This window comes from Nanorana parkeri, unplaced genomic scaffold (genome assembly GCF_000935625.1).
Source record: "Nanorana parkeri isolate BGI_ZX_2015 unplaced genomic scaffold, ASM93562v1 scaffold185, whole genome shotgun sequence".
Taxonomy (NCBI): domain Eukaryota; kingdom Metazoa; phylum Chordata; class Amphibia; order Anura; family Dicroglossidae; genus Nanorana; species Nanorana parkeri.
Window position 1 is genome coordinate 1,342,682 of NW_017306453.1, and position 26,056 is coordinate 1,368,737.

A 26,056-nucleotide genomic window follows, 5' to 3' on the forward strand; every position below is an offset into this window, starting at 1 on the left:
AGTTCTAGGAATGGCAGCAATAAACAGGTTTAAACTCAAACTCATCTAAGCTTGATGACTCCACAGCTGCTAGAGACCTGGTACAACACTTAAATGGGGCACAGCGATATTTCCTTGTGGTGCTATGAGGTGATAATTTTTCCTTAATATAGTAAAAAATACTCCCCAGTGGTGATTAAATACCACCAAAAGAAAGCTCTATCTGTCCCTAAAAAATGGTATAAAATTAATTTCAGTACAGCGTTGCATGACGGAATAAATGGGAAGGGGGTTTAACACCGCGAATGTGAACTGGTTAAAGTGACCCTTCCACAATCTGCCTTAAGACGGCAGAAAAAGCAAAGGGGCTACATACAAAGAGCAGTGCCTATTACAACCAATACATAGAAATGTACAACCTGTAGAAATGTCTGATTTCAGTTAAGTGAATTCAGTTGGCAAATATGGGTTACTGTACTTGGCACTTAGTGTTAAACTTCTAGTAATTTAACTGAATAGGACAGATTATGTCTCTGATAGCAATCCAACTGCCTCAGGCATAAAGTTAGTGTATGGAAATCATATATTTATCAAATGATTTCTGCTACCAATCAACATGTGACTGTTAGTGTTCAGATGTAGAACAGCTGGTACATGGTGTTACATAGTATATGCCACCTGATTACTGCACTCACACGAAGAGTTATAATTGATTTAGATCTACATTTTCTTTTCAGATGGTAAATGGCTTAGGGATCCCTGGGAAATTACTTAAAGGAGAACAAATATTTAAAAATCTGCCCTGTCTAAGAGCTATTCACATTAGGAGTTCAGATCTGCCACCCAGTCTGCTTTTTTTTAAATAGTTTAAATTAAACGCAGAATCTAGCATGGTCATGGTAAAATAAATCATATAACAGTTGGCACCATAGTGTGGGTAAAATGTTAGATGTAATAGTAAATAAATAGTAAGCAAAAACATGGGAACATACCTTTTCAGATGAGTAAGTATATAGGACTCTTCCAGTATTTATAGCTAGGTATGAGCTAACTGAGTAAACTTTGGTTCACTGAACATTTTCCGAACCTAGTGGTAAATCTGCAAACCCCAAACATGGCACCCAAACACCAATGAAGGCTATGGGAATCAAATCTTTTTTTTTTCTTTTCAAACATGTAACATAAACCAATTCAAAAATTAAAAAAAAAAACTGTTTTGCTGGGTGCAGCTTTTAAGGCAGCTTAAATTTTTTTAAATACACTATTCCTTTAAATTACATGCTTGGTGGATCCCTTAAATCTACAAGCAAAGTTGTGCACCAGTAGGATGTGTTCCTGCACAAGAGACAGTTAGCAAAAAATACACTAAATGATAGCTTGAAGGATCGTTGTATTGGTGGGTTGTCAGGGTGTTCACCCATCCTGATTAACTTTGGATCCACATCACTGGACATTGTGATTGATGTTAAATTTAGATTGGGGGGACATTTTGTTTTTTCCAAAAAGTACTTTTTCTAAGGTTTGAGTGTTTTCATTTACTATTGTTTTTTAAATTAGTAACAGGGGGATAAGCAAGGTGCCTTAACCACTTGAAAACAAGGTGTTTACACCCCCTTCCCAGCCAGGCCCTTTTTCAGTACACAGCGCTGAGGTACTTTGACTGACATTTATTCAGTATTGCAAAGGAATTTTTTATACCATTTCTTTGGGGACAGATAGAGCTTTCTTTTGGTCATACTTAATCACCACTGGGTATTTCATTTTTTACTATATAATGAAAAAAGTACCTAAAATGTTTGGGGAAAAAACAGTTTTTCCTACGTTATGTTAACAAACATTTATTGTTACCCCAATTTTGTGGTAAAATATAAAAGATGGGGTTATGTCATTTAAAAAAATATTTTTTTTTTTCAATGTGACTAATTTTTTTTGTGACTTTTTTAAACTTTGTTTTTCATTTAACTTTATTGCTATCACATAGGGGGCTAAAAATCACAGACAGGTCATCTTTATGGAGACATTAGCAGAGGTCAGGATCAGCGGCGGCGCAAGGGGGGCACACACACCCACATGCATAATACAAGCGATCCAGCGGCTCTACAGCTGCTGGACCGCTTGTCTTTAAGCAGTTTTTAAAAATGCCCACTCACATCTAAGAAGCTCCTGGTCATCTGTTTAATTACAATGGCTGGCTGGGAAGCGGTTAAAGAAGAGCGAGAGACAAGGGGGTAAAGAATCTTAAGGGGAATGTGGCCTGGTATTATTGGGGGGGGGGTTTTCTTGGCTAGGAAGATTGCATGATAAGGGTCTGGCATGGATTTTGGGTCTAGTATAAATTTTGAGGGGGACCCCGCACCATTTCTTTTTATTCTTCAGAGCATGTTGCCTGGTAAGGTTCACAAGGGGGGCATACTCTCTCTGCCCCACCTTTCCTGACCACCTGCATGCATAAGAAACATATATGGATTTGAAAGGGGCATCCCAGTCAAAAAAACTAAAAAGGGTGTGGGCCCCCTAAATATCCATGCCAGACTCCTATCCAAGCATTGGAGGGTACCTTGCCAGGAGTACCACCCGACAAGACACCTTGTCCCCATGTTCATACCAACAAGGGCCACCTCCCCGGCCTTGTTTATGTTGGGGTCTGCAGTGGGCAAATATCAGAATCTAGAAGCCCCTAATGTCTGTTTTTTTCCCTCTGCGATTAAGTAAAGGGATACAAATATGTTTAAATAGTACATAAAACACCTAAACCTCAGGAAAAAGCCTTTATTTAAAAAAAAAGATAATATAAAAAATAAAAACAAATGTTTAACATAGCATAGAATACTGGCTTGTGCATGACTCAGTATCAACAGAACAGAGTCTCAATGTCCATAGCTCTGTGCATACAAATCTGGATATTTGCAACTTTCTGTTTTTTCCTTTTAAATTGTGCACAAAAAACAGCGGGGAAAAAGGATCAGGAGAAATTCTTGGATACCAGCAAATTTCCCTATTTGGGCTGATTTTGCCTTACTTGTCTTACTTGAGTTGTTTTGCATTAGTATTGGTGGTCAAACTGTGCAAAAATATCAGAATTTTCAGCACAACTTCAATAAATTACAGATTTGTCATTAAAAAAGAATGACAATACACTTGAATGGCACAAAAGCATTCATATGATATAATAGTCCAATTGAGATTTTACACTTATTTGCATTTCTTTATTATCATATATCATATATCTAGATGCTAGTACAATGCTAGTTTACTATTGGCTATTGCAAATTGAAATAGCCAATAGTAATGTCCCAATGCTTTTCAATGGGAAAATTATTATTATTATTTTTTTTCTATTCTGACATCGCTCGTGTCAGAATAAAGAAAAAAAGACACAGCAGTGTAACCAGGGACGCTGATCTCTCTGAAAGTGGCCCGAGCCAGCCATAAGATCACGGCTGGCTCCGCCCAGCTGTCAGAAGCAGGCTGTCGGCCGGCTGAGCCGCTCGGCCATGGTCGGGAGCTGTATGGGCTCTTGTGAATAGCCCGTACAGCACCCCTTCGGTTCTACTGAACCGAAGGGGTCCTGGGGTCGGCAGCTTCGTGAATAGACCCCAGAGAGTTATACACAAAAGGGTGAAGAGTTTGGAGAAGACAGGAGAAGTGAACAATCTAGGCCAAAATAGATGATTAGAAAAATTCTCCAATTCAACTCACTTTCCAGTTCAGCTATGTTGTCCTAGTGTCTGTTCACTTCTCCTGCCTTCTCCAAGCTCTTCAGTTTGAAAAATTCACATTCAGTGACCACATTTTCTCTCCTTTGTCAACCTTAGCAAAGCATGCATGGCAATTCATTACTGTGCGTTTTTCAGCATTGCAACACATGTGTGCCAACAATTGCATTACGTTGCATTTCAAATGAATGCAAACACAACTAGTGCTGCAGTATAGTGTGCATTAATTACAGCCAGCTGTGTGTCAACGAATATGACTGACTTAAGGTGCCCATACACTACTCGATTCTCGTATGAGAATCGCAGGAAATCCCGCGATCCTACGAGAATCGAGCAGTGTGAATGAAGACGTGCAACCGTTTTTACTGTACGGTCGCACGTCTTTTGTCGAACCAGCATGCTCGAAAACCCGCCGATAATCGTACGATTGTCGGCAGGTTTCTAGCCTGCTCGTTCGACAGCTGCGGATCGGGCCGGTGTGCGCACGCGCACACTGCCCGTTCTGCATTGCGGTCATCAAAAGCCCGCCCCTCAGCGGGGTGGGCTTTCGATGATCGCAAGTACGATCTGCCTGTCCAAGATGGGCAGATCGTACGAGCTTTTAATAAGCTTACGACCATCGCAAGACAAAAGTCTTGCGATGGTCGCAAGGTGTATGGGCACCTTAACTCTCCTTAGAACTGTGTGAACGAAGCACAGATCCCCAATCCCATGTTTTGTCACACAGCTCCCAGCGGAGTCACTCAGTCTAATGTGTTGTCACACAGCTACCAGTGGAGTCACTCAGTCCCATGTGTTGTCACACAGCTCCCAGCGGAGTCACTTAGCCACATGCGTTGTCACACAGCTCCCAGTTTTGTTTCACTCAGTCCCATGCGTTGTCACACAGCTCCCAGAGGAGTCACTCAGTCCTATGTCTTGTCACACAGCTCCCAGCTGAGTCACTCCATCACATGCGTTGTCACACAGTGCAGTCACTCTGTCACATGCAGTCACTCCGTCAAACAGCAACCATCCACTGAGAGATAGGAAGGACCAACAATCCCCCCCCCCACACCCCCTTTGTATTAGCCTGCTGGGCACGTTCCACTCTCATGGCTTGTTTCCTGGCTTGTGATAGGGTAACATATATATACTCCAGTGACTTTATTTTTTTTTTCCAAATAAAGTTTTTTATTAAGTTACAAATATAGAAGACGTCTTCACATACATTTATACAAATACACAAGTGGTTGGGGTAAGTGCCAAGGGTACAAAACTGTAGAATACTTGTGACGGAGACAGGAGAAATAGCGGCAATGCCGCTCAGCTATTGAGACAACGGTAGTACAAAAGATGACAACTACAGGGGACTGTTGTATTGTGTTGACAGGCAGGACAGCGTTTACATATTACAAGTATAGGGTCCAAACACAGGACACTGGCGTAAAGCCTTCCTCTACTCCGGTATCAGTGGAAATGTCTCCACCACTATTTGACATGACGTGTTCTCAGCAAATGAAGCTCTCGGCTCCTTTCACAAAGGTGCCGGTGGTGCCCCAGCATGTAGAGATAGGTAATGCACTCTAATTAAAAAGGTAGCCTATGATGACCAGTGACTTTATTTTAATTTATTTTGCTGAGTGCACACACAGGGGGATAGAGACTAAGATACATTGCAGGTGTCTCTGCATGGCAAATTCCCTAGCTTTGAATTCACCCGACCTCCTCACAATCCAGCATGACATCTGGCTGTGTGGAACTGCAGCTGCATTACACAGAGTTCCAGCTCCGCCCAGTCTCAGGGAAGGAGGTGTGACAGAGCAGGGCTGCACTGAGAGTGGGCTGGGTCAGACCAGCAGTCTAAGGCTTCCCTACTCCACCCACTGCAGTGCATGCTGGGATGTCATCTCTTCTTGCTACCTGCAATAGAACTACAAGGGGGAGGTTATTATACCACTGGCTGGGCTGATAGACTGCCCAGTTTCTAGTGGTCTAACAGAAAGGAAATGAAGGGGGCAGAGGGCAGGAAGCACAGACTTCTACCATGGATTTCTGGAAGACCATACTGCTATGCAGAAAGGTAAGCACATTTGTTTAATACTTCCAAAAGCAAGTTACGGTAGGCTGAAAAAGTAGAGAAAAATGTATATCATTTGAAATCTTTACATTATATTGAGAAATACTAAATGTACTGTAATGTCTGAAAAAACACATTTTATATTGAACAGTATAGAGTGTTACTTAATATATTACAACCATGCCAGTTGCCCACTCTGGCTATTTGTGGCTTAACTGGATGACAATCCCATGTCTATGGTGGCAGGCATACGTTCAGGGGCAAACTAAACTTGTGAGGAATGTAGACTGAAAACCTGGCTGGAAAGCTATTGTCCTCCCCAAACTAAGTGATACAGGCAACATTACCCAATGCTCCCTGTAAATCATATGCATTTTATAAATTGATTTAACGTGTTCAGTGGAGTTTCTCTTTGATTGTTCTAAATTTGGTTCATCCATAAATCACCATGGTACCATTCCTTTGATATGTGTTATGAAACTATGACTTTGGAGGGATGGTTGAGAAATTAGCAACGTCTCTGTTCCCATGTTGATAGACTTTACATACAAAGAACATCGTGAAGGAAGCAATAGCTGAAGGTCATAGTTCAACAAAAACAAGGCCATGTGTGACTTTAAAAAGGCTTGATCATTAAAGAATACTTTGTAAATTAGAGTAAATAGTTAGGCTCCTGATATAATGAATGCATAAAAATAAAAGTCGAGCTCTGCGAGGAGAAGAATAGGTTAAGCTTGGCTCATTATAAAGTTAGCAATATTTTAATGTAATGCATGTATAAATAGGTACAAATGTACATCTGACATTTTTATTATCATTCTCAATGACAACATTTTACTGGTGCAAAAGCAGACAGAAATAATCTGACATTTCCATCCAGATTTTAGAATATAAACTTTAGGTGTTTCAAAGTGCAATCATCAAGTGCAAATACCAACACATTTGCAGTCTATATTACTGTGGTTCATGATTATGCAAATGTAGACCTGGCTGGATGGCATCTGTATTTTTTAGAGGTAAAAGAAAGGTCAGTTACTTGGAGCAATGCTTGTCCTGGGTATACATCATACTCATTTAGCACGTCTTGCTTTGGTGCCTTGTTTATTTAACCTTGAGCCTTATGTGCAGTATTGTCTTTGCCTCCCATCTTTTCCAGTTGTCTGACAAGATGTGCGCCTGCATAACTCCTATGTTTATGATTTATTTTATTACAGTACTCTTCCATGAACTCTGTTACTTGGAAATCCTTATATCTTGTGTAATATTTTAAGCAATTGTATATAAATTACATGGAATCACAATAAGGATATAGGACAATTCCTGTGGGCTACAAGGCCAACATTATATAATTATTTTTTAGTGCAAACAACAATAAAAAATTTAAAGTGATGTAACCCAAAACAACTAATACAATCAATCAGACACATCATCAGTACATCCCTTACAGTCTCATTTAATGTGTGTGGGGAATATATAGAATGCAGCATCATATTAATGTGGGAAGGAGATGAATTTATAAAAGTTTTAAATTTTATCATCTGCAATAACTAGAATTCAACTATTCACACATTTCCTTTAAGCAATAAAAATCACATAGCTTTTAAACAACTCACAGGCACATAACCAGTACATAAACAATGAAGAAAGACTCTGATCTAATCTGTCACATGATACCCAGATAGGTGGGAGTGGTTTTCTGTTCATTTGCACTGTTGATAAGGTTTTTATTTAACTGCATTGTCATTTCAAGCCTGATGAAGGGGACCCTGTATGGTCCCAAAACGTTGTTATTTGTTTTGACATGAAGGGGGTGATTTACTAACCTAAACACACACACGTACCAGGTGCGTGTGCATTTTTACACAGCAAAACGAACCAAATTTATCAACCAAACACAAGCAACGTGTCATATTTTCATTATGGCGCGTTTTTATGTATTTACGTACGTGCGCGTCATGTAGTATGCGCCATAGGCTACACGCCGCTCTAATAGTGGCATGCAAGTCTCTAAAAGCATATTTCCACTAATGCCATATATGGAAAAAATCATGCACATGATGCATATATAATGCTGCTTCACAGTTTAGACAAAAATGGTTAGCTCATGCATTTACATTGCTGCATTCATCAACGCAAGCAACACAACGTAGAGCTAATTTACACAACATCACCTTGCAATTCATGCAGGGCTTTGCACAACACACCTGCTGGGTGTGCACACACTACAAAGGTGTCTAGATTCCACCAATAGATCATGCTGGGAGGGAACACACTACAGAGGTGTATACTTGTTCATGGCGTGTTTATAAGGTTAGTAAATCAACCCCGAAGTGTCAATAAACAGACGTGTTCTTCACTTCAATATGGTGTGCTGGTGACATCTTTAACAAGTTTCAGCATTGGTTGCGCCATCCGCGGTCACTTTGAACACCCATGCTGACAGGGATACCCGGTAAGGAGTGCAGCAAGATTTTGGTATACATGATACCCATATATTCCCCCATGGAATGTGTAATGAAAGTGTCAATAACAACACACTCTTTAAAGACAAATTCCCATGCCCATTTTGTGACAGTAATTTCACTGATTTGTGCAGGGTAGTAGATGTATTTCAGTGTCCATCAGTGTAGCGGTTCAGAGATGGAGTTTTGAGCTTATGATCTGACTTTTGACAAAAAGTTTACATTTACTTATCAGCAAAAGCAGTAGTTTGCTTAGCCTGCATATTTTGGGGAAAGAAAAATCAAGTTTGAAACAGCTGATAAAGTCATTATGAAAAGGCCAATATGTGTACATGCTTGGGGACTGGAAGGTTCATTTTAAAGCAACTATATGGTTCACAACTGATGTGACCTTCGTTTGGGGTCTTGATAGAATCATAGCCCATGCAGTTTGGCATTTAAATGATAGGGGCAGGTATTTATTAAAGGTGATGCACATTGCAAGTTAGTTATAATGCCCAGCCCTTCAGCCCTTCCATATGTGTGTTTGTATATAAATGCCCCAATTGAATGATCTACACAATCTATCTTTCTTGAAATTAACTATTACCAAATATATGTTAGATTTTATAGATATGACTACAATTCACTGTCATTATTCTGTAAACATGTCCTATTCAATGAATCATAATGTATCCATGTTATTGGAGGGATCTCTTTGTGAAGAATCAGTACCATGGACAGTGGCTCAATGCAATGTGATTTTTTCCACAAAGCAGCACACTAAAAATGCTTTATAATGGAACATTTACAGATACCACTGATTTGCAGTTTAAATGGCATCTTCTTTACCTAACTATTGTTTATTAAATTGGTTGTTGTTATAATAAAAACTGTAGAAAATATGTAGAAAAACAACTCATACTCAGTCAAACCTTTATAGTCCAAATTATCCCTGAAAAATATGTTGCCTTTTGTTTCTGCATTAACACTATTACTATAGTGATGATAGATGAACAAATTAGGTAACATTAAGAGTTGTAAGAGTCTTAAGAGTAGCTTATAGTGAACCTGAGAGGACAACAATATTGGCATTTCATTCTGATCACTGACTGGGTGTAAGCATTTTGCCAGTGACATCTGACCATCCTACAATGCAAAATGCATTCCAAAATCTAAATGATGCCTCCTAATAAGAAGAGGTAAAAATGTATCCTGTGGTGATGATGAGTACAGTGGCTGAAGATTCTTCAGCACCCAACACACTTCCAGGTGTGTCAGAGGTCTGGTGCCCTATTTACTTTCTGTGCTGTGGTTCCACCAGTGGCTATGTCACCAGAGGACACAGTTGTAATGTGTGATTGTCGGGAGCAACCACAGTGCGCAGTTGACCACATTACATACACACCTGGGCTGTCTTTTGGCAGTTTAGGGCAGCCATAGTTGTTGTAGGACTGTGGACTGCTGTATATAAAGGCCCTGGATCCAACGTGCTGGAGCTAACTGTTGCCTGGGCACAGAATGCAAAGTGTTTTGAGGCTGATATCAACATATTCCCATGCTGGTGTGTAACGAGAGAGCTGTCTGAGGTAAAGCTGAGAGAAAAGTGATAAAGGGGAACATGGCAGAGTCAGACAAAAAAATTAAGGAAAAATAATTTGCATAACAAAATTTGGGAAGGAAAGAAAGGGGTTGGAGGTAGAAAGAGAGGTTTAAAAAAGACAACTAGTGAGGGGATGATAAGGAGGACAAGGGAAACAGACCAGTTCCGCACTTAGTTGGTGGGAACTGGTAGATGTGAGGAAGGCACAAAAAGGGATTGTATAATCAGCATAAAACAATTTAATATGTAAAGAAAAAACTCTGCCACTAAATTTCCTAATGACATGGTAGAAATGATCAGTCACAGCAAAGAAAGCACACATGATCACTATTTCATGTACTCCAGTCTGTAACTGCAGTGTAATAGTTTTAATTAGACATTATACATTACAGTTGCTTGAGAGCTGAAAACACCTGATAAGTTAATAAAAATTACTGTAAACTACTACTTGAAAATTAAATCTTTGTTTTCAAAGATGCCACAGTACTGGTAAACCTGCAATTGATGCATTATTACATTTCTGGATTTCTAAATATATTCTAATATATATACATATATATTAGCGATGCACCGATACCTGTTATTCGGTATCAAGTAAGAATACCAATATTTTGCTTTTGGTATTTGCCAATACCGGGTATTGATACCAGTGCTTCCGCAGACATGGAGCCGGCTTCCTCATTATCCGGGAAGCTGGCTCCATGTTGTTTGGTTGGCTCGATTGTGATTGGCCCGGAAACCGGCTTCCCAGCCAGTCAGCATCGAGACGGCTTCCTGGCCAATCAGGAAGTCAGGCGGCGAGTAATGACCTCCCTCCCGGCTTCCTGATTTGCCAGGAAGCCTGCTTTTCAGCCAATCAGCATGGAGCCGGCTTTACAACCAATCAGGAAGCTGGGAGGCGGGTCATTACTCGCCACCCGGCTTCCTGATTGCCAGGGAAGCTGGCTCCTTGTTCCCCTATGGCACTGTCAGTCAGAGGAAATCTTGGCATCGGCACAGATACTGATACTAGTATCGGTATTGGTGCATACCTAATATATATATACCTTTAGTTGAACAATAAACATGTTACCTGACTGTGGATATTACAGTTTAAAAGGAGTACATGGACAGAGCTTCTGCCCTTCGATTACATTCAAGATAATAAGGCTACAAGGCTGCCAAGTCAAAGATGGTGAATGCAAAAGCTTCTGCAGCAAAGCCTGAAGACGAATTGCTCCACAGTGCCTGCAGCTAGAGAGGTCAGCAAGGGTTAATTGTAAAGCCCATTTTCTGTTTAACAATATGCAAATATTTAAAATACCCCTAGTTGCAGTCTGAGTGCCGAGCAGGAAAATTAGATTACTGAAAGGACAAAATGGAAGCATGGTTTAAGGCTTCTGCAGCACTCCACATGTATGCATTCCAGGTATTGATCTCTTCCTATATGTAATTACTTGAGCTGGATGATCTAGAGAGCACCAAGGTGAGTCAGAGAGAGAGAATGACACAGCCAGAATACTGGTTCCTAGCATTCACAAATTTGTAAGGTCCTAAAAAATAAAAGGACATTTTATCTTTTTTAGATCATTTTCTTGGTTGCAAACTGATGCTGAAAAGCATCCAACGCACTGTACAGTAACGCCATTTGATTAATAGGCAGCCATCTGTCACTAGTGATAAGGAAATGGTTATGAAGGTAAAAAGAAGTTTCAATTCCCCAGGGAAACCAGCTAGACATTCTGTCCTGTTGGTCCCCAGCTCATTGACCACAAGCTCCACAAGAAGAACAGCAGCAGAAACTCCAAACTAACAACAAACAACCCTGGCTTGCTTATAATTCAACAAATAATAAAGAGCTAAATAGTCAACTAAAAAGTACTGTCAGCTAGGGTGGCACATTTTTTGAAAAATGTTAACAGCTGACAAATCTCTGTTTTAAATTTTTCAACATGTGTGACTGAGGATCGTGTTCAAGTCTCAGTATCTTTAATGAGTGCACAGTATCTTCTAACAACCATTCTCCCATGCTGCACCCCATATCAAGTAGGAACATGGGAGCACATGCAAGAAACTTAAAAAATATTTTTTTTTCTGCTATTGCTTAGGTTGCAACAACACTTTTTGTAGGCTGAATTATGTCCAAAAGGAGCAAGATACAAAATAAATCAACATTTCTGAAAAATACTGTGTCTATATCTCTTTTGAATGCTAACTACTAATGTGATACTGGAACAACCAGTCTTATTTAATGTCAACCAGTAAGGAGAGAAATATGTAGGCACCATTGATGGTTTCTCCTTATAAAAATGTCAGTTGTCTGACTGCCATGCTTATTCATAGGTTTCAATACTTTGAGTCACTTACCTGAAAAAGCTAGTAGATTAGGACTTATGACTTTCACAATTGCTTGTTCCAGGTAAGCAAATGATTTAAAAAAAAACACTGAAGCAAGACTTAGCCGGTCAACTGGCATTTTTTGAAGGAATGACAGGTTCTATATCACTCTTAGTGCATGCTCCCTTTAAAAAGTCAGCAAAGCAATAATGATATGAAATGTTACATTAGTAAACAGCAGTCATTTACAGTTTTTACCTATTGTTTGATTAGAGTAGACGAAATACAGAAAATGAAAAGATTTCTGAATGGCTATTATAGGATACTTCACTTAGCACTTAGCTCTTTGTCTTGGTGAATATTCTTAAATGTGTCAGTATACAATGTAATTTTGTACAAGCCATTTAGTCTCAATTATGCACTAGTGCTTTACACTTAGGTAAGCATCAACTAAAGCTCACTGAGCAGTTTCTTAACAAATGAGTTAATATAACTGCCTTATCACTAGTATACAGTGCCTGCTACAATCAGCAGGTAACTGAGATCTAATCCAAGAACTAAGCAATAGTACTAATCAAACTAAGCAAAATTTTAAGTCAATGTAATCATTTTAAAGATTATTATAAACCAAAAATCACAGAGCACTATAGATTTACTTACAGCATAATATATTGGTTTATCAGATAGGGGTTTTAAGCAATCAGGGAAAAAAATGTACATATTAAGGACCACAATTTCCTTTAACAGTCAGGATAGAATGCAATGCAATACATTTATCTGCCTAATACAATGTGGGCCATAGCGCCATCTGCTGTAAAATGAAAGAATCATGTGTCTTACGTTAAAAGTGTAGGGAAAAACTACTACAAACAAGAAATGTGTTTTAACTGAGTTAGCTTTCTTCTATAAAAAAAGGAAAAAAATATATTAATACAAAAGTTGATAATGAAATGAAAAAAAATATTTGTATTAAGTTCCTAAAAACAAAAGCACACATATACAGGATTGTTTTTTGTTTTTTTTGTTTTTCAAAAAAAGAAGCCAAATCACTCAGCAATTAAGTAAAGAAGGCAATAATGTGTTGAGCTCAAGTAGAATATCATTATATGACTATATTTCTTGAGTAAATTTAACATTAGAGCAAAGCTTTCAAAATGTTAGAATGCATTGTTGTCAGAGATTACATTTTTAATTAGTTTTATATCTTTACTGAACTATCCACTACTCAAGTTATCATCGCCAATTACTTTTCTATAACTTCAGAAACTTGTAATCATTCCAGCTCTACAGAGGTCCCAGCTCAGGCTTGAAGTACCTGGACAGTAACAATGATGGCCAAAATGTATCAATCTGAACCAATACTGGAATTATGTGGGGACATTTGCAGTGGTTGCCTGAGTAATGCATGCACCCAAGAAATACTGCTAGAACTTTAGCTTTCATCAAGGTTGTCTATATCAAAGCAGTTATACAGCCTTGAAATCAGAAACCAGCACATACACTCCTGATTATCAGAGAATTAATGTGATGTTGTTTTTTAAATGTTATTTTTAGATATACTGTACATGATATACAAAGATGAAATCAAATTATAATTGTGTGACAATGTATTAAAAGGCATGTTTCATGTTTCTTTGTGTAGTTTGAATACATTTATGTAAATGGGGAAAAAATGTTGATCCACATATCACACTGATCATTGAATTAATAGACTTTCCTCTCTGAGTAATGGTTAGTAGGCAGAAACATGTGCAAATAAAAATATACAATATACCATTGCTAAGTTGCATTTTAAATGAACTGATTGTTGTTCTCATCCTGCCCTTGATGTCACTACCTATTGTGTCAATATTTATCTGAAACAAGCATGCACAATTGAATAAAGAAACCCATGTGATCAAGGCTGCCTAGGCTGGGAGCTGGAAACATCAATCAAACATTTATAGCGAGAAAGAGGTAGTTTTTGACTCAAAATAATAATGTGACTGTGTAATGCTGACAAGTGCCCTAGTGATTCATGTAAAGTGCAGATGTTAATCATAGATACATTTCAGGTAAATATTGAACAAATCTACTCAGTGGTCTGTAACAAAGAGATGCAGTAGGGATTATGATCACGTTAAAATAAAAATTAAATTAAAAAGTCAGCTGTAACAATATGTATGAGACTCAAGTAAATATACGAGGCCAAGCAAATTCCCAAGGCTATAGTTCCAAACAAGTTAAAAAAAATCTGTATCTAATCAAGATTAAAACCTTCTCAATACTCTAAATTAAAGGAGTGATTTAGAACAAAAGTTCTCTAGGGCTGTTAACAGCCTGGGACTTGAGGATTAGAATACCAAGCTTAAACACTGAAGTCTGTAAATCTTCAGCTATTACCAGTCTCTGGGGACGTATTTCCAGCCTGCTTTTCTAAAGTATATTGCTGATGTTTGTAAACAATATTTCTGTTTGATTGATCTGGTCTCTATTCAGTGCAAACATTTAAACCATTCATCTTCTGATAAATCTAATCAACCTTCGCACAATATAAACAAACACAAAACGGTCGGCATCTAGGTCCTTTGTTCTGATTATGTTGTGTCATGAACTGTGTCCCAAGATCACAGCATAACTCTGTTATTGAGTTACTGAGCATGTGCACAGGTAGCTGATTTCTGCATGATTAGGGGTAGGACTGCCTAGAAAGTGATCTGGTCAAAAAAATAAACACTGCACTTTTTAAAGAAATAAACCAAACAGCTTTTTCTGAAAATAGAGATAGGCAAGACACTAAATTCTAAATTTCACCATCAACTGGCATTAGTTTACGCACAATGAAATTTGTCCACCTTACAATGAGAGCAATAAGTGGGCATATGCCACTATGTCAGCATGCAGTGGTTCTAGAGGTGTCTCCTGCATGTAGCAACATACAGTCTAAAAGGAAAAAAAGTGTATATTACATGTCTGCATATCTGGAGATATGATCCAGTGTTCAGATCATTAGTGAACACAACCAATCAAAACAGAATAACATATAACATAAATTTAGCACTAATAAGGAAGAATACCATGTTGACGGCTGAAAATTCCAGGTGGCTAATATCCTTTTTATGACATTCTTTTTATGGGAAGTTGATGCAAAGGGTTATCTGAATCTGTTATTGGTGCTCATAGAAAGCTGAGATTGCCAAATTCTAGGTATCTGATAATTATATATTTATTTTATGTATACTCCTATATTTTTACATACGCCCCGCTTTGCAAACACAATGAAATGTATGTGAGTTTAAGGGGGGAAAAAAACCTTTATATGTAGTAGACTGTGTGTAGAAATAATGTAAAGTGGCAACCGGAGAGTAAAGCAGGCAACCAAAGCTAACTGCATACACATTTCCATTACTTTTTGAACACACTTGTTAAAAAAGTTAATCATCAGCCTGTAAATCTACCATAGAAAAAATGTTTTGTTCCCTGGAGCTCCGATATACCATATATATCCCTTTATGTTTATTGGGATAGGTCATCCAGGTCATGTAACCAGGGGTAGTGAGCACAAAAAAATGGTAACAGTGTTCTCAAAAGAAAAGACACTGTGAAAGATGGTTACTGAACAGACCGAGACCTTTTTCTTATAAAAGTATAAACTTTATTAGTTACAAAATCTCATATTCTGCACCTGTTACTCCATTTCTACAAAAATCTTCATAAAAGAACAACGTTGTCAATAACATTCATACATGCATTCTTCCATACATACTATGCACTCACACAGATTACGGCAATTACTATCGTCAACATTTCTAAAGGGGGAATTCTCCCAATATAACTCTTGGTCCCTCTCGGTACTTTTTTTCCCGCTTTTGAAGATACAAAAAATACAACAATAAGAGGGGGAAGGGGAGGAATCTGAACTGCAGTTTTACTTTAAGATATAGGTCTGACCTGTTTGTGGCACCTGATACATAAAAAGTATAATGAAATAGGGACTGTTTGTTTGTAATGCAGGTGCAGACGAAGCTCCGATGGGCGGAGCGAAATGCGTCCACCCTGGAGTGTGTGTTACACATGCTATGTCACCCACACAAACGGCAGCTCCCTTACGGATCATTGGAATTACTTTGTTTCCTGAACAACGATGAGTGAAATTCAAACGTCTCGAAGTTACTAACATATTGTGTTGAAGTACCGAAAAACCCTGAGGTATCGGAACAACCATAGACAACCAGTTACCGTAAATAGTGCTTAACTAAGGAAACTCCTCAGTCCCAAAAAAGGAGGACAATAAACGGACTAACCTCGCAGAGGTATTAAGAAAAATCCTGGGATCTGGAAAAGCCACAGACGAATCAATTGCTGGTGATAGTGTTGAACAAACGGAACTTCCTGGATTCGAAAAAAGGAGGGGTACGAGACAGCTAACTGTGAGTATGGTCGACTATTATACAAGCTCCACTGGTCCCGCACAGGTCTCCCCCTTGAAATAGATCCAACACCAGGAGGAACTTCACTGCACTGGGAAAGTTTGAATAACTTTATAAAACAAAATAATTGAGACTCTCTAACGAATTCACTCATCAAAAGGGTTGATATACTGAGACCAGAGCATATATACATAATTATAGTGGACTGCTTTGCCTCAAATCGTACTGATTATAGAGACTTCCTTTCCTCAATTACAGACAAACAGTCCCTATTTCATTATACTTTTTATGTATCAGGTGCCACAAACAGGTCAGACCTATATCTTAAAGTAAAACTGCAGTTCAGATTCCTCCCCTTCCCCCTCTTATTGTTGTATTTTTTGTATCTTCAAAAGCGGGAAAAAAAGTACCGAGAGGGACCAAGAGGTATATTGGGAGAATTCCCCCTTTAGAAATGTTGAAGATAGTAATTGCCGTAATCTGTGTGAGTGCATAGTATGTATGGAAGAATGCATGTATGAATGTTATGGACAACATTGTTCTTTTATGAAGATTTTTGTAGAAATGGAGTAACAGGTGCGGAATATGAGATTTTGTAACTAATAAAGTTTATACTTTTATAAGAAAAAGGTCTCGGTCTGTTCAGTAACCATCTTTCACAGTGTCTTTTCTTTTGAGAACACTGTTACCATTTTTTTGTGTTCTGTAAATATACCATCCATTTTCTGAAGGAGTGTAGGAGAAAATGCTTCCAATGTCCTAGCTTATATGAAAATATCACCATTCGCATCGCCCCTAATATGCTACTTACCCAAGTCATTAATCCAAAGCCAAACAGAAGATCTGAAGTACCTACCTTGGCTACAGAAACTACTGTTTTGGGATTCCATGCTGGCCTGTCAAGAGACTATATACCTAGGGATTTAATTATGGAAAGTCTAATGAAGGGGAACCATCTATAATGTAATCCTAGAGATAATCTTAGCGATCTTACGACAAAATGCATAGACATTTTGGCCATATGAGCATTTTTTGCAGTTTAAATATCTCAGGGCTTATGTTAGCTCTATAACATTTAATGGCATATATATGATAGAGCAGAATATCTTACGAGATTTACTAACATGCTAAAGGTCTATCTATGTATTTATTTAACTATCCGCCTGCTTGTTTATGTCTATATTTATATACTGTATATGTTTATCTATCCATTAGTAATTGATTTTGATCACCTATAAAAACATTATCAGGCCTTTTGACAAAAAACATATTTTATAGCCAACAGTGACCATGGACTAGGATGGCAGGACAGCACACAGCAACCCACACATCATGCTACTAGCTGTTTCTATCATGTTCTTGGATATAATAAAAGGTTCCAGACTGCTGCCCTGCCTTCTAGTTCAATTCAGCATCCACATTATGAGAGTCCTCATTATTGCTGCCCCAGCATGGTCTGCATCTAGCTTTAGAAATGCAACCTGGCCAAACTGCATCCTTTAGCATTTCTGTCCCCAGCCCTACCAGGCATTGTGTGCATGTGGCATCTGATGTTAGTACTGTCAAAACAGGTCTAGCCAGTCAACTGGGGTAAAAGGGAGAGAAGATGGCTCTAGACAGTTGTCCTAGAGGGCAAAAATTATCATTCTGACCCTGATAGTACAGCAAGCCAGTAGAATAAACAATTTAAACAGCAATATTACACATAAACACTTTTTTTAACATTCCAAGACAACACGAAAATGTATCTATGGTTATAAGTTTATACATATCCCAAGAGTATACCATTGAAACAGTTTGCAACTGCCAACAGTGATTCTATTCTTATTGATTGATGGTGTTCATAAAGATTGATAAAATCTGAAAGCAAATGTCATTGTCTCCATCATTCTCCTTGGTAATGTTTTAGTACAGATATTTGTATGACTGATTAATCGTCTGTATTTGTCATTTCACACTCCTTGTAACCTAGTAACACAGAGCTGCAAAAATGAAAAACAACAAAAGTGCATCAAGTTTTTACCTATTCTTTTCTATTACTGCTGAATCTCCAGGCCTCCAAATTTGCAAAGGCGGTCAAAAGCAGAAGTCCAGCTTTTAACCACTACTGGAAAAGGCTGTTTTTGACTACCAATATAATATCAGACATACCTGCAAACAACTTCCACCAATGTATAGTACCTATCTACCCATTGTGCAATGCTAAAGTTCACATTTTGTTTGTTGCCAAATTATTTGGTTACAGTTATCATGCATTATCTTAGAAAAATTCTACACGCAGAATATTCTGTCTATATATTTCCTGGGACAACAAGCAAATGTGAAAATCGCCCCACTAAGCACAACAGGGTTGATCTACTAAGGAAGTAGTACCTTCACTAAACCCAATAAATGTTCATGTTTGTTTTAATTATCCAGTCAGGGGCAAGTGAAAGGTAAGTGTAAGGGCAATTCCTATTTTTTTTAATTATCCTGTACTGTACCAGGTATCTCATATCTGAAATGAACAGGGGTTCATCCAGAGGTGCCTGCATATAATTATAGCAGCATCCAAATGCAGTTACAACCAAATCTCAGGCTGTTCTGGAAAACAAAGCTTTTGCAATTTTTTTTTTAGTGTCAAAGCTATCCCGCCCCTGTGTACTTCCTGTGCATTCCTATTGGCCAATGAGACCAATTGGCCAATAGGATATAAGAATATGTGGGGAGGGAGACCGGAACAAGCTCTGATGCTACCTGAATTTGTCGGTATTTTATCAGTCAGAATGGCATGGGCTTTAACTGTTTTAGAGGCTTCTGCATGCTAGGTGCCCACTCTTTATACTTGCAGCAGTATTATAATCAACAGCTTATCTATGAAAATGAATCAACATTTGCCCTGGAAAGTAAAACTTTTATATGAGAAAAAGAGGATTACCTTTGCTGACCTCCTGAATATTTTAGCTGCCTGGCTATTATGAAGGGTCAGAGGTCCTAATTTGTTTGTGTAATCTGGGTTAACCCCAGAGGGTTAGCATGACAGTCAAACAACTAGTAATTGTATAATGGGAAGTCAGCAATGGCAATCTTCATGTTCCTTGTAGGATAGGGTCTTCTTTGAAACCACTGTAAACCGCTTTGTGTAATAATCGCAAGATGCTGTATAATTGGTAGTTATGCTAAAAAACTGTTGTGATTATATAGTTTCTATCAACAGTTTCATAAAATTTCCCGTCTATAACACAATATTAAATTTTCTGGTGCAGTTTTTAAACTTTAAGGCGTTATAATTCTAGCCAGCAAGTATAATCCTATGATGTCCAAATTTAGCAGTGGAGGGAGATTACAGCAATGCAAGCTCTACACCACCACTGACCTTCCCAGAAAGAATTGTTACTAGTTTTGCTGTAGTCTCCACAACTGAAATTACTTTTCTATTTTTCTTTTTTATTGTTTACTAACTTATCGAGGACAAACGTTGGCAATTCATATTCCTATATTATATTTAGAAAACAGTTCATCATCTGATTACTGGTTTATACATGGCAAATGTCTACCATGATCCTATTCATATTGATTGATTGTGTTTATAAAGATTGATAAAATCTGAGAACAAATGTCATTGTCTCCATCATTCCCCTTGGTATTGTCTGAGTGCAGATATTTGTATGATTGATTAACTGTTTGTATTTGTCATTTCACACGCCTTGTAACATAGCGACAAAGAGTTTAAAAAGAACTGAAGCCCATCAGGTTCAACCTAATCTAATTTTGATATCGTTCTAATACTGCTGATTCAAATGGCCAGGTGCTTTGCAAATACACACGAGTTAAAGTTCAGCATTTTAAATATTTAAGCAGTTGGGAAAATTTATTTTAATTTACTGTTTTCTATTCTAATTTTACCCTTCAGCTTACATTATTATTCTTCCTCTATATGTAGAAAAAAATTGCAATCTTGGGAACTAGTCCAGTAAGCACTATTATTTACATCTAAAATGGACATACCATAAATTAATTATTATAAAACAAAAATGTAAAGCCTTTCAATGAGGTGTATTTTCATATTTATTTTGACCAATACTCATCTGAATACATTAATACATGCTGAATACATGCTAAATATACCTCTGGAACTAGGTAAAGATTTAGCCCCTATGAAATATTAGAAGAGTTAATGTGACACTAAAATCAGTTTAATCTTAAAAATGCATTCAAGTACCCTATTAACAAAAATGTATCTTATTTGTGTATCACTTGGCTGTAGATCCTCAAATCATCTTTGAATTCCTGCTGACACTCTCCTTCCTTCTGAAGGGTGGCTAGTTTTGGTCCCTGTGTGTGTTGTGAAATAGTCACCGTTCCAAGCTCACTCCAGCGACGGACTACAATCTCAATGCAAACTAATAAATGTGAGACTGTAGTCCACCACAGGAGTGAGCTTGGAGCAGTGGCTACTTTACAAGACACACAGGGACAGTGGGGAAAATAAGCAGCCATCCTCCAAAAGGAAGGATAGTGTCAGCACAAATCAAGAGATGATTTGAAGATCTACGGCTGAGTAATACACAAATAAACTACATTTTTGTTAATAGTTAGGGTTTATGAATGCATTTTTTTTAAAGATTTAACTCCTGAGTTTAGTGTCACTTTAATTGCTATGCTATGAGTACAGTTAGTCATCAGGGGGCAGGGAGACATCTGCTAATTGTCTGTATTAGTTCCATGACACCATAACCCGACACTTTCATGTCATGGATTGAAGTGGCACAGCTCCCTTACTTCTTCTCATTGGGAAAAGGAAAGAACTGTCTAGAACGTATGAAGATTTCCTAACAAGCCTATACATTTTTGAGCACTTCCAATACCAGGAGTACCTAGGGATTCTCCTAAATGGTTCAAACCTTATCTCATCAGTCATTGTTATTGAAAAGAACTGTGTATGTCACAGCCTCAGTAGTGCAGTCAGTCACCATGATGTACTGGAGGGGGGTCAGCACAAAATGAGAAATTTGGAGCCTAGGGTCTACCAATTAAATTTGAAATGGAAAACCTAAGTAAAACTTCCATGTTACATTGATTAAGGCGGGATTCTCACTTTCCATGTGCCATTGCATGCATTGCCATTGTAATTAATATACTCTATAACACTCCTGACACATAACAAAAATGAACAATGCACATAAACATGATACAAATGTAAACTAGCACCATTTAAATCAATGGCTAACTTGTGTACATGCATTCATACACATCTGATTGTGTGCATCAAAATGCACCCAAACACTATACCAAGTTAGTGTAGAGGTTCGTTCATACGTAGTTCATTTCTCCTTAGATTGCTACACCAAACCTATGTGTTTATCATGTTAGCATGAAAAGTTGTTTACTTAGTAAAGTGAACGTGTGCTCAGACTATGCACAATAAAGTATTTACACGTTCTGAAGAAGCAGTAACAACTCTTTAAAAAAGCCCTCGTTCACCTCTGTATCTGCAGGCATTGTGGAGAAATGTCAAAATAAAGGTACAGAAGGCATCCAAGCAGAAAACAAACACCTGTTCCTTGTAGGCTGTAAGAAACTGACTGAAACCTGAATAACGTCTCTGTTGTGATCTCTAAGGATAAATGATTATATAAGTACATGCAGCTAGAAAGATCAGTGGCACCTTTTTTTTTTAAAGCTCTTTTATTGCTTGTTACGAATATGAATGTCCATATTCTGGGAACAGGTTCACATTTACATTTAAAGTACTGTCAATGTTCCAACCCGTTATCTTACTTTGGCCTATGAGAACATAACAAAGAAATGATGTTATAAAAATAAAATAATATTTTATAATATAATAAAAATGGTTGGTATAAAACTTTGCCATTGTCACCATAATTCACATGCTGGAGCAGAATTTTAAAAGTTTGCTCAATTGTACTCATATTCAGGTCGTATGAGGACAACATAAGACAACACATAAGACGACACATAAGGAGTCGACAATTATTTTACAATTTCAATTCTTGTGAATTAGGGGCAAGGGGTTTTTACTCACCTCTTCTTTCAATGCAAATACTGTTAGCAGTTTACAACTACACCTAGCCTTTGCCAATCATTAAGAGCATGCATTTGAAACAGTTACTCAGATATTCTCTGCACAATAATAAAATAACAGTATGGTGCCACACAAGCAGAAGAGCAGAGCAAAGAATCTAAAGACCGCAGCAGCTATGTTATACCTATATGGCAGAAGGAGAATGCATAAGGAACTGTAAGGTATTTTTTCCTTTAGCTGTACTCTAACTGACCTTAACTTCAGCTTGTACCTTTGACAGCTGTCATAGCAGAAACTCAGCTTACATGGCACCTTGACACCTAGGCAAAACTCATTCATTTTCATAAAAGAGTATCTTCAACACCGTATACAAAATGCCCATATGTTAAAATACTTTTAACGTGACCTGTCATGAGAAAAACAACAAATATACCATTACTAACCACTTATTTTGCCTATGAGGACACTTCTCTGACTTTCCTAAGCTGCAAACTTCCACTAGGCCAATGACTCAGAAAGCCTTGAAGTCAGTGGACCCCAGTAATAGCCAGGAAACTATCATTTTCTGAAGAAGCAGTAGCAGTGCCAATATTTATCTCAGGACAAATTTGCTTTAGATAGTTAGATAAAAGTACACAATAAAAACATACTCTGGGTTGTACTTTTAACAATATGGCCATCAATAATGCACAGTTAGAACATGCTTGGCTTTGGGCTTTTTAAACTAAAACTATGATATACGTTGTTAGGATTTTATTGCTTTGAAGTTGTCCGAAAGATGAATGTCAGCCTTAGAAGCTTCTGATTGGAGTGGACACTCTCTGACCCCTGGTCACATACTAGTCAGAGATTGTAAAGCTTCACAGCAACCCATGGAAGTGGTGTGCGCCTTTGATGTCATAGACGTCGGCTGCAATTCAAGACTTTACCGCTCAAACAGATCCCATTTCTAAAAGATCTGTTACATCACAGTGACACATACAAAAGACGACAAATTTTGCAGAGAAGGCTAATTCCATTTCTATGTCTAGCATTGCTATCAATGTAGATGCACACTGATGCCAGTACAGCTATAATGACACTGTCATTACTTTGCAATTGTCAGCTGCAAGTTTGAAACACAAATAAACTGTGCTTATCAATATGTAATAGTTCCAGGTTTTCATTTGGCCAGAAGAGATTCATGGCTCATATTCACTGCCTTGTTTTTTTAAAGTTGAAGAAACAGCAGCTAAAAATGGAAAATGAATGTCGACAGCAAGGAAGCAGATTATCCAGGCACTGTCAGAAACATAATGTGTAGATCCAATCAGGATTCTCAATTATTATCATGCGTATTTCAGTCTACTGCACCACAAATAGAAAACATGAGCTGCTCCGATCCAAGGATTCGCCTGCCAAATATTCTCGGCTTGTAAAGTTTTTTGTTTTTTTTTCAATGAGAATATGACATGTACAGTAGTGGTGGATTGACTAATGGGGTATTTTCATTCTTAGTGAAGGGAACCTGTCTTCAGTTCAAACATCCAGCATTCACGTGAACAGAAGTTCACTTCACCAAAAGTGAAATGGAGTCCTTCAGTAGGCGAAACTATTTTAGTGATCAGTGCTGTAAGCAGTTCCATTCATATACTGTAAGTGTAAGCCATGTGCTAGTGGAATATGTAAATATTTGAGAATAAGTTAACAATGCATGTGATGTTACAGTCATCACTATATTTTAATGTATCAGCATTAGTACAACTAACTGCACAGAGGCAAACTTCAAGCCCGCCAGTGGTTTCTTAAAGTGTGCTTATCATACAAAGCTAGCGTATGCAGCCATTTTGGGGGTTATTTAAATAATGCAGAAGAATACAACAGAACAAGAGTATCTTCTGACTGGTTAAAGCAATTATGAATCAATAGACTAAATATTGTGTGCAATATTTGCCTGCAAAGCAAATTGTCTGGCTAAAAGTTTCTACATTGACAGCCAAAGTGAAATGCAAACATCTGCGCGTATCTATATTGCGCTTCACTAAAGCAGGTAAGGGGAGCTGGGTCATAGCCCAAACTTTGGTACTGAAGGCTGACGTTTGCAGATTAATCACCATAGGTTTGAGGACTCCCACTCTCTCTATAGGATTCCTAAATATATGTTCTGTCACCTGAAATCACCCATATTTCGGTTATGCTGTTAGCTTTGTAACTTTTTTACCACTTTAAGACATCACTTCATTCTTTCACATCACAATTTCAGTAAATTAATGTATACTCCTAAATTCACTACATCATCTTATAATCAGCCAGCAGCAATTACCTATCTTCTACACAACTACTTTGCTTAAAACAAAAGTCTTTGACATGGTAGTTTTCTATTTACAAACATTTCAAGTCAACACAACACAATCCTCTTCAGAAGGGCTAGAACAATGTTAATGTGTTTGTGTGATCCATTGTAACCAGTCCTACGTTGTCATTTCTGTACCAACACTATAAATAACAGTTGGATTCTGGTTGATACAAGCACCGCATTTTCATTTCCTCCTTAGTCAACCCAGACTTTTAACAAGTGCAAGTTTATTGACTGTTACATTTCTCTGATAGAAGTTTCCCAGCTGGCTAGTCTCATCATATAGAGATTCAGTGTTACCTATTGAGCTAATTCATTCAGATGGCATGTTACATCTGAGAGGCTAGGCAATATCTCTGTCCAGCAGAGCCAAGCAAGAAAGTCCCATGTGACTTACCTGATCTGCTCCATCAGTGGATTTCATGAGCTGCTTTTCCTTATACAATGACCAAAGACCAATATTGGGCAGGAAAATTAAAGCCACTGTGAAGAGCAAAACCATCTGAAAGAATCTTTTCTGCTTTCTCTTCATGGCAGTAGCGAATTGTGTCAATGGCCCCAGAAAGTGTATAATCCACAAAGATTTCCAAGCAGATAGGGTGCTGCCACTTTGTACTCTCAAACTTTAGCAGCAATTTGGGTGAACTAAGGGAAGCTTCTGTACAGGTAGCACATCACATGGACTCCGCCATCACTTAGGTGACTTCCCCAATAAATGAAAGAACAATAGCATTTCCTTTAGAACAAAGGGACACATGTATCAGCACCGCTGTCTGGCCAATCAAATGCTCATTGAGACTTAGAGTGTCAAAGTATTGTATGGTGCAGGTGACAGAGAGAGTTCAGAATACATTCTAAAGTTTGATTCCTTTGCCAACCTGTCAAGCAGAAGATCCTAAGCAGGTGGATTTAAATGCAGATGAGAAATAAGCAGAGTCCCCCATAGAGCACACTATTCTTTCATCAGTTGCCTTGGGCTCATTAGTGCAGGACGTTGTCACTCCGTGCCCAGATGACAATTGCCCACAATGCCATGTGGTGATGCCCAGATCAATGTGCAGTATACCTTCAGGTCGTCATGGCTCAGTGATGTTACCAAGGCAGAATCCTCATAGCCCGTGTGTAATCCTGAACAGAGAGGCAGATGTGATGCTTCCACTGATGCCTCCGTCT

The 26,056-nt window shown here is 38.1% G+C and overlaps 1 protein-coding gene across 2 annotated transcripts in view; it reads right to left on the bottom strand.

Moving 5' to 3' along the window:
- The window catches only part of GALNTL6 (polypeptide N-acetylgalactosaminyltransferase-like 6), a 996,922-nt gene extending 971,489 nt beyond the window's left edge, over positions 1 to 25,433 (bottom strand). The window contains exon 1 of one of the 2 annotated variants that reach the window (XM_018555137.1): positions 25,312 to 25,433. In XM_018555137.1, the coding sequence (XP_018410639.1) occupies positions 25,312 to 25,415 (104 nt within the window). In that variant the 5' untranslated portion in view covers positions 25,416 to 25,433. Of the gene's footprint in view, positions 1 to 25,280 lie in introns of both variants that reach the window. The other variant, XM_018555136.1, reaches the window with a different exon arrangement.
- Between the last annotated feature and the right edge of the window lie 623 nt (positions 25,434 to 26,056).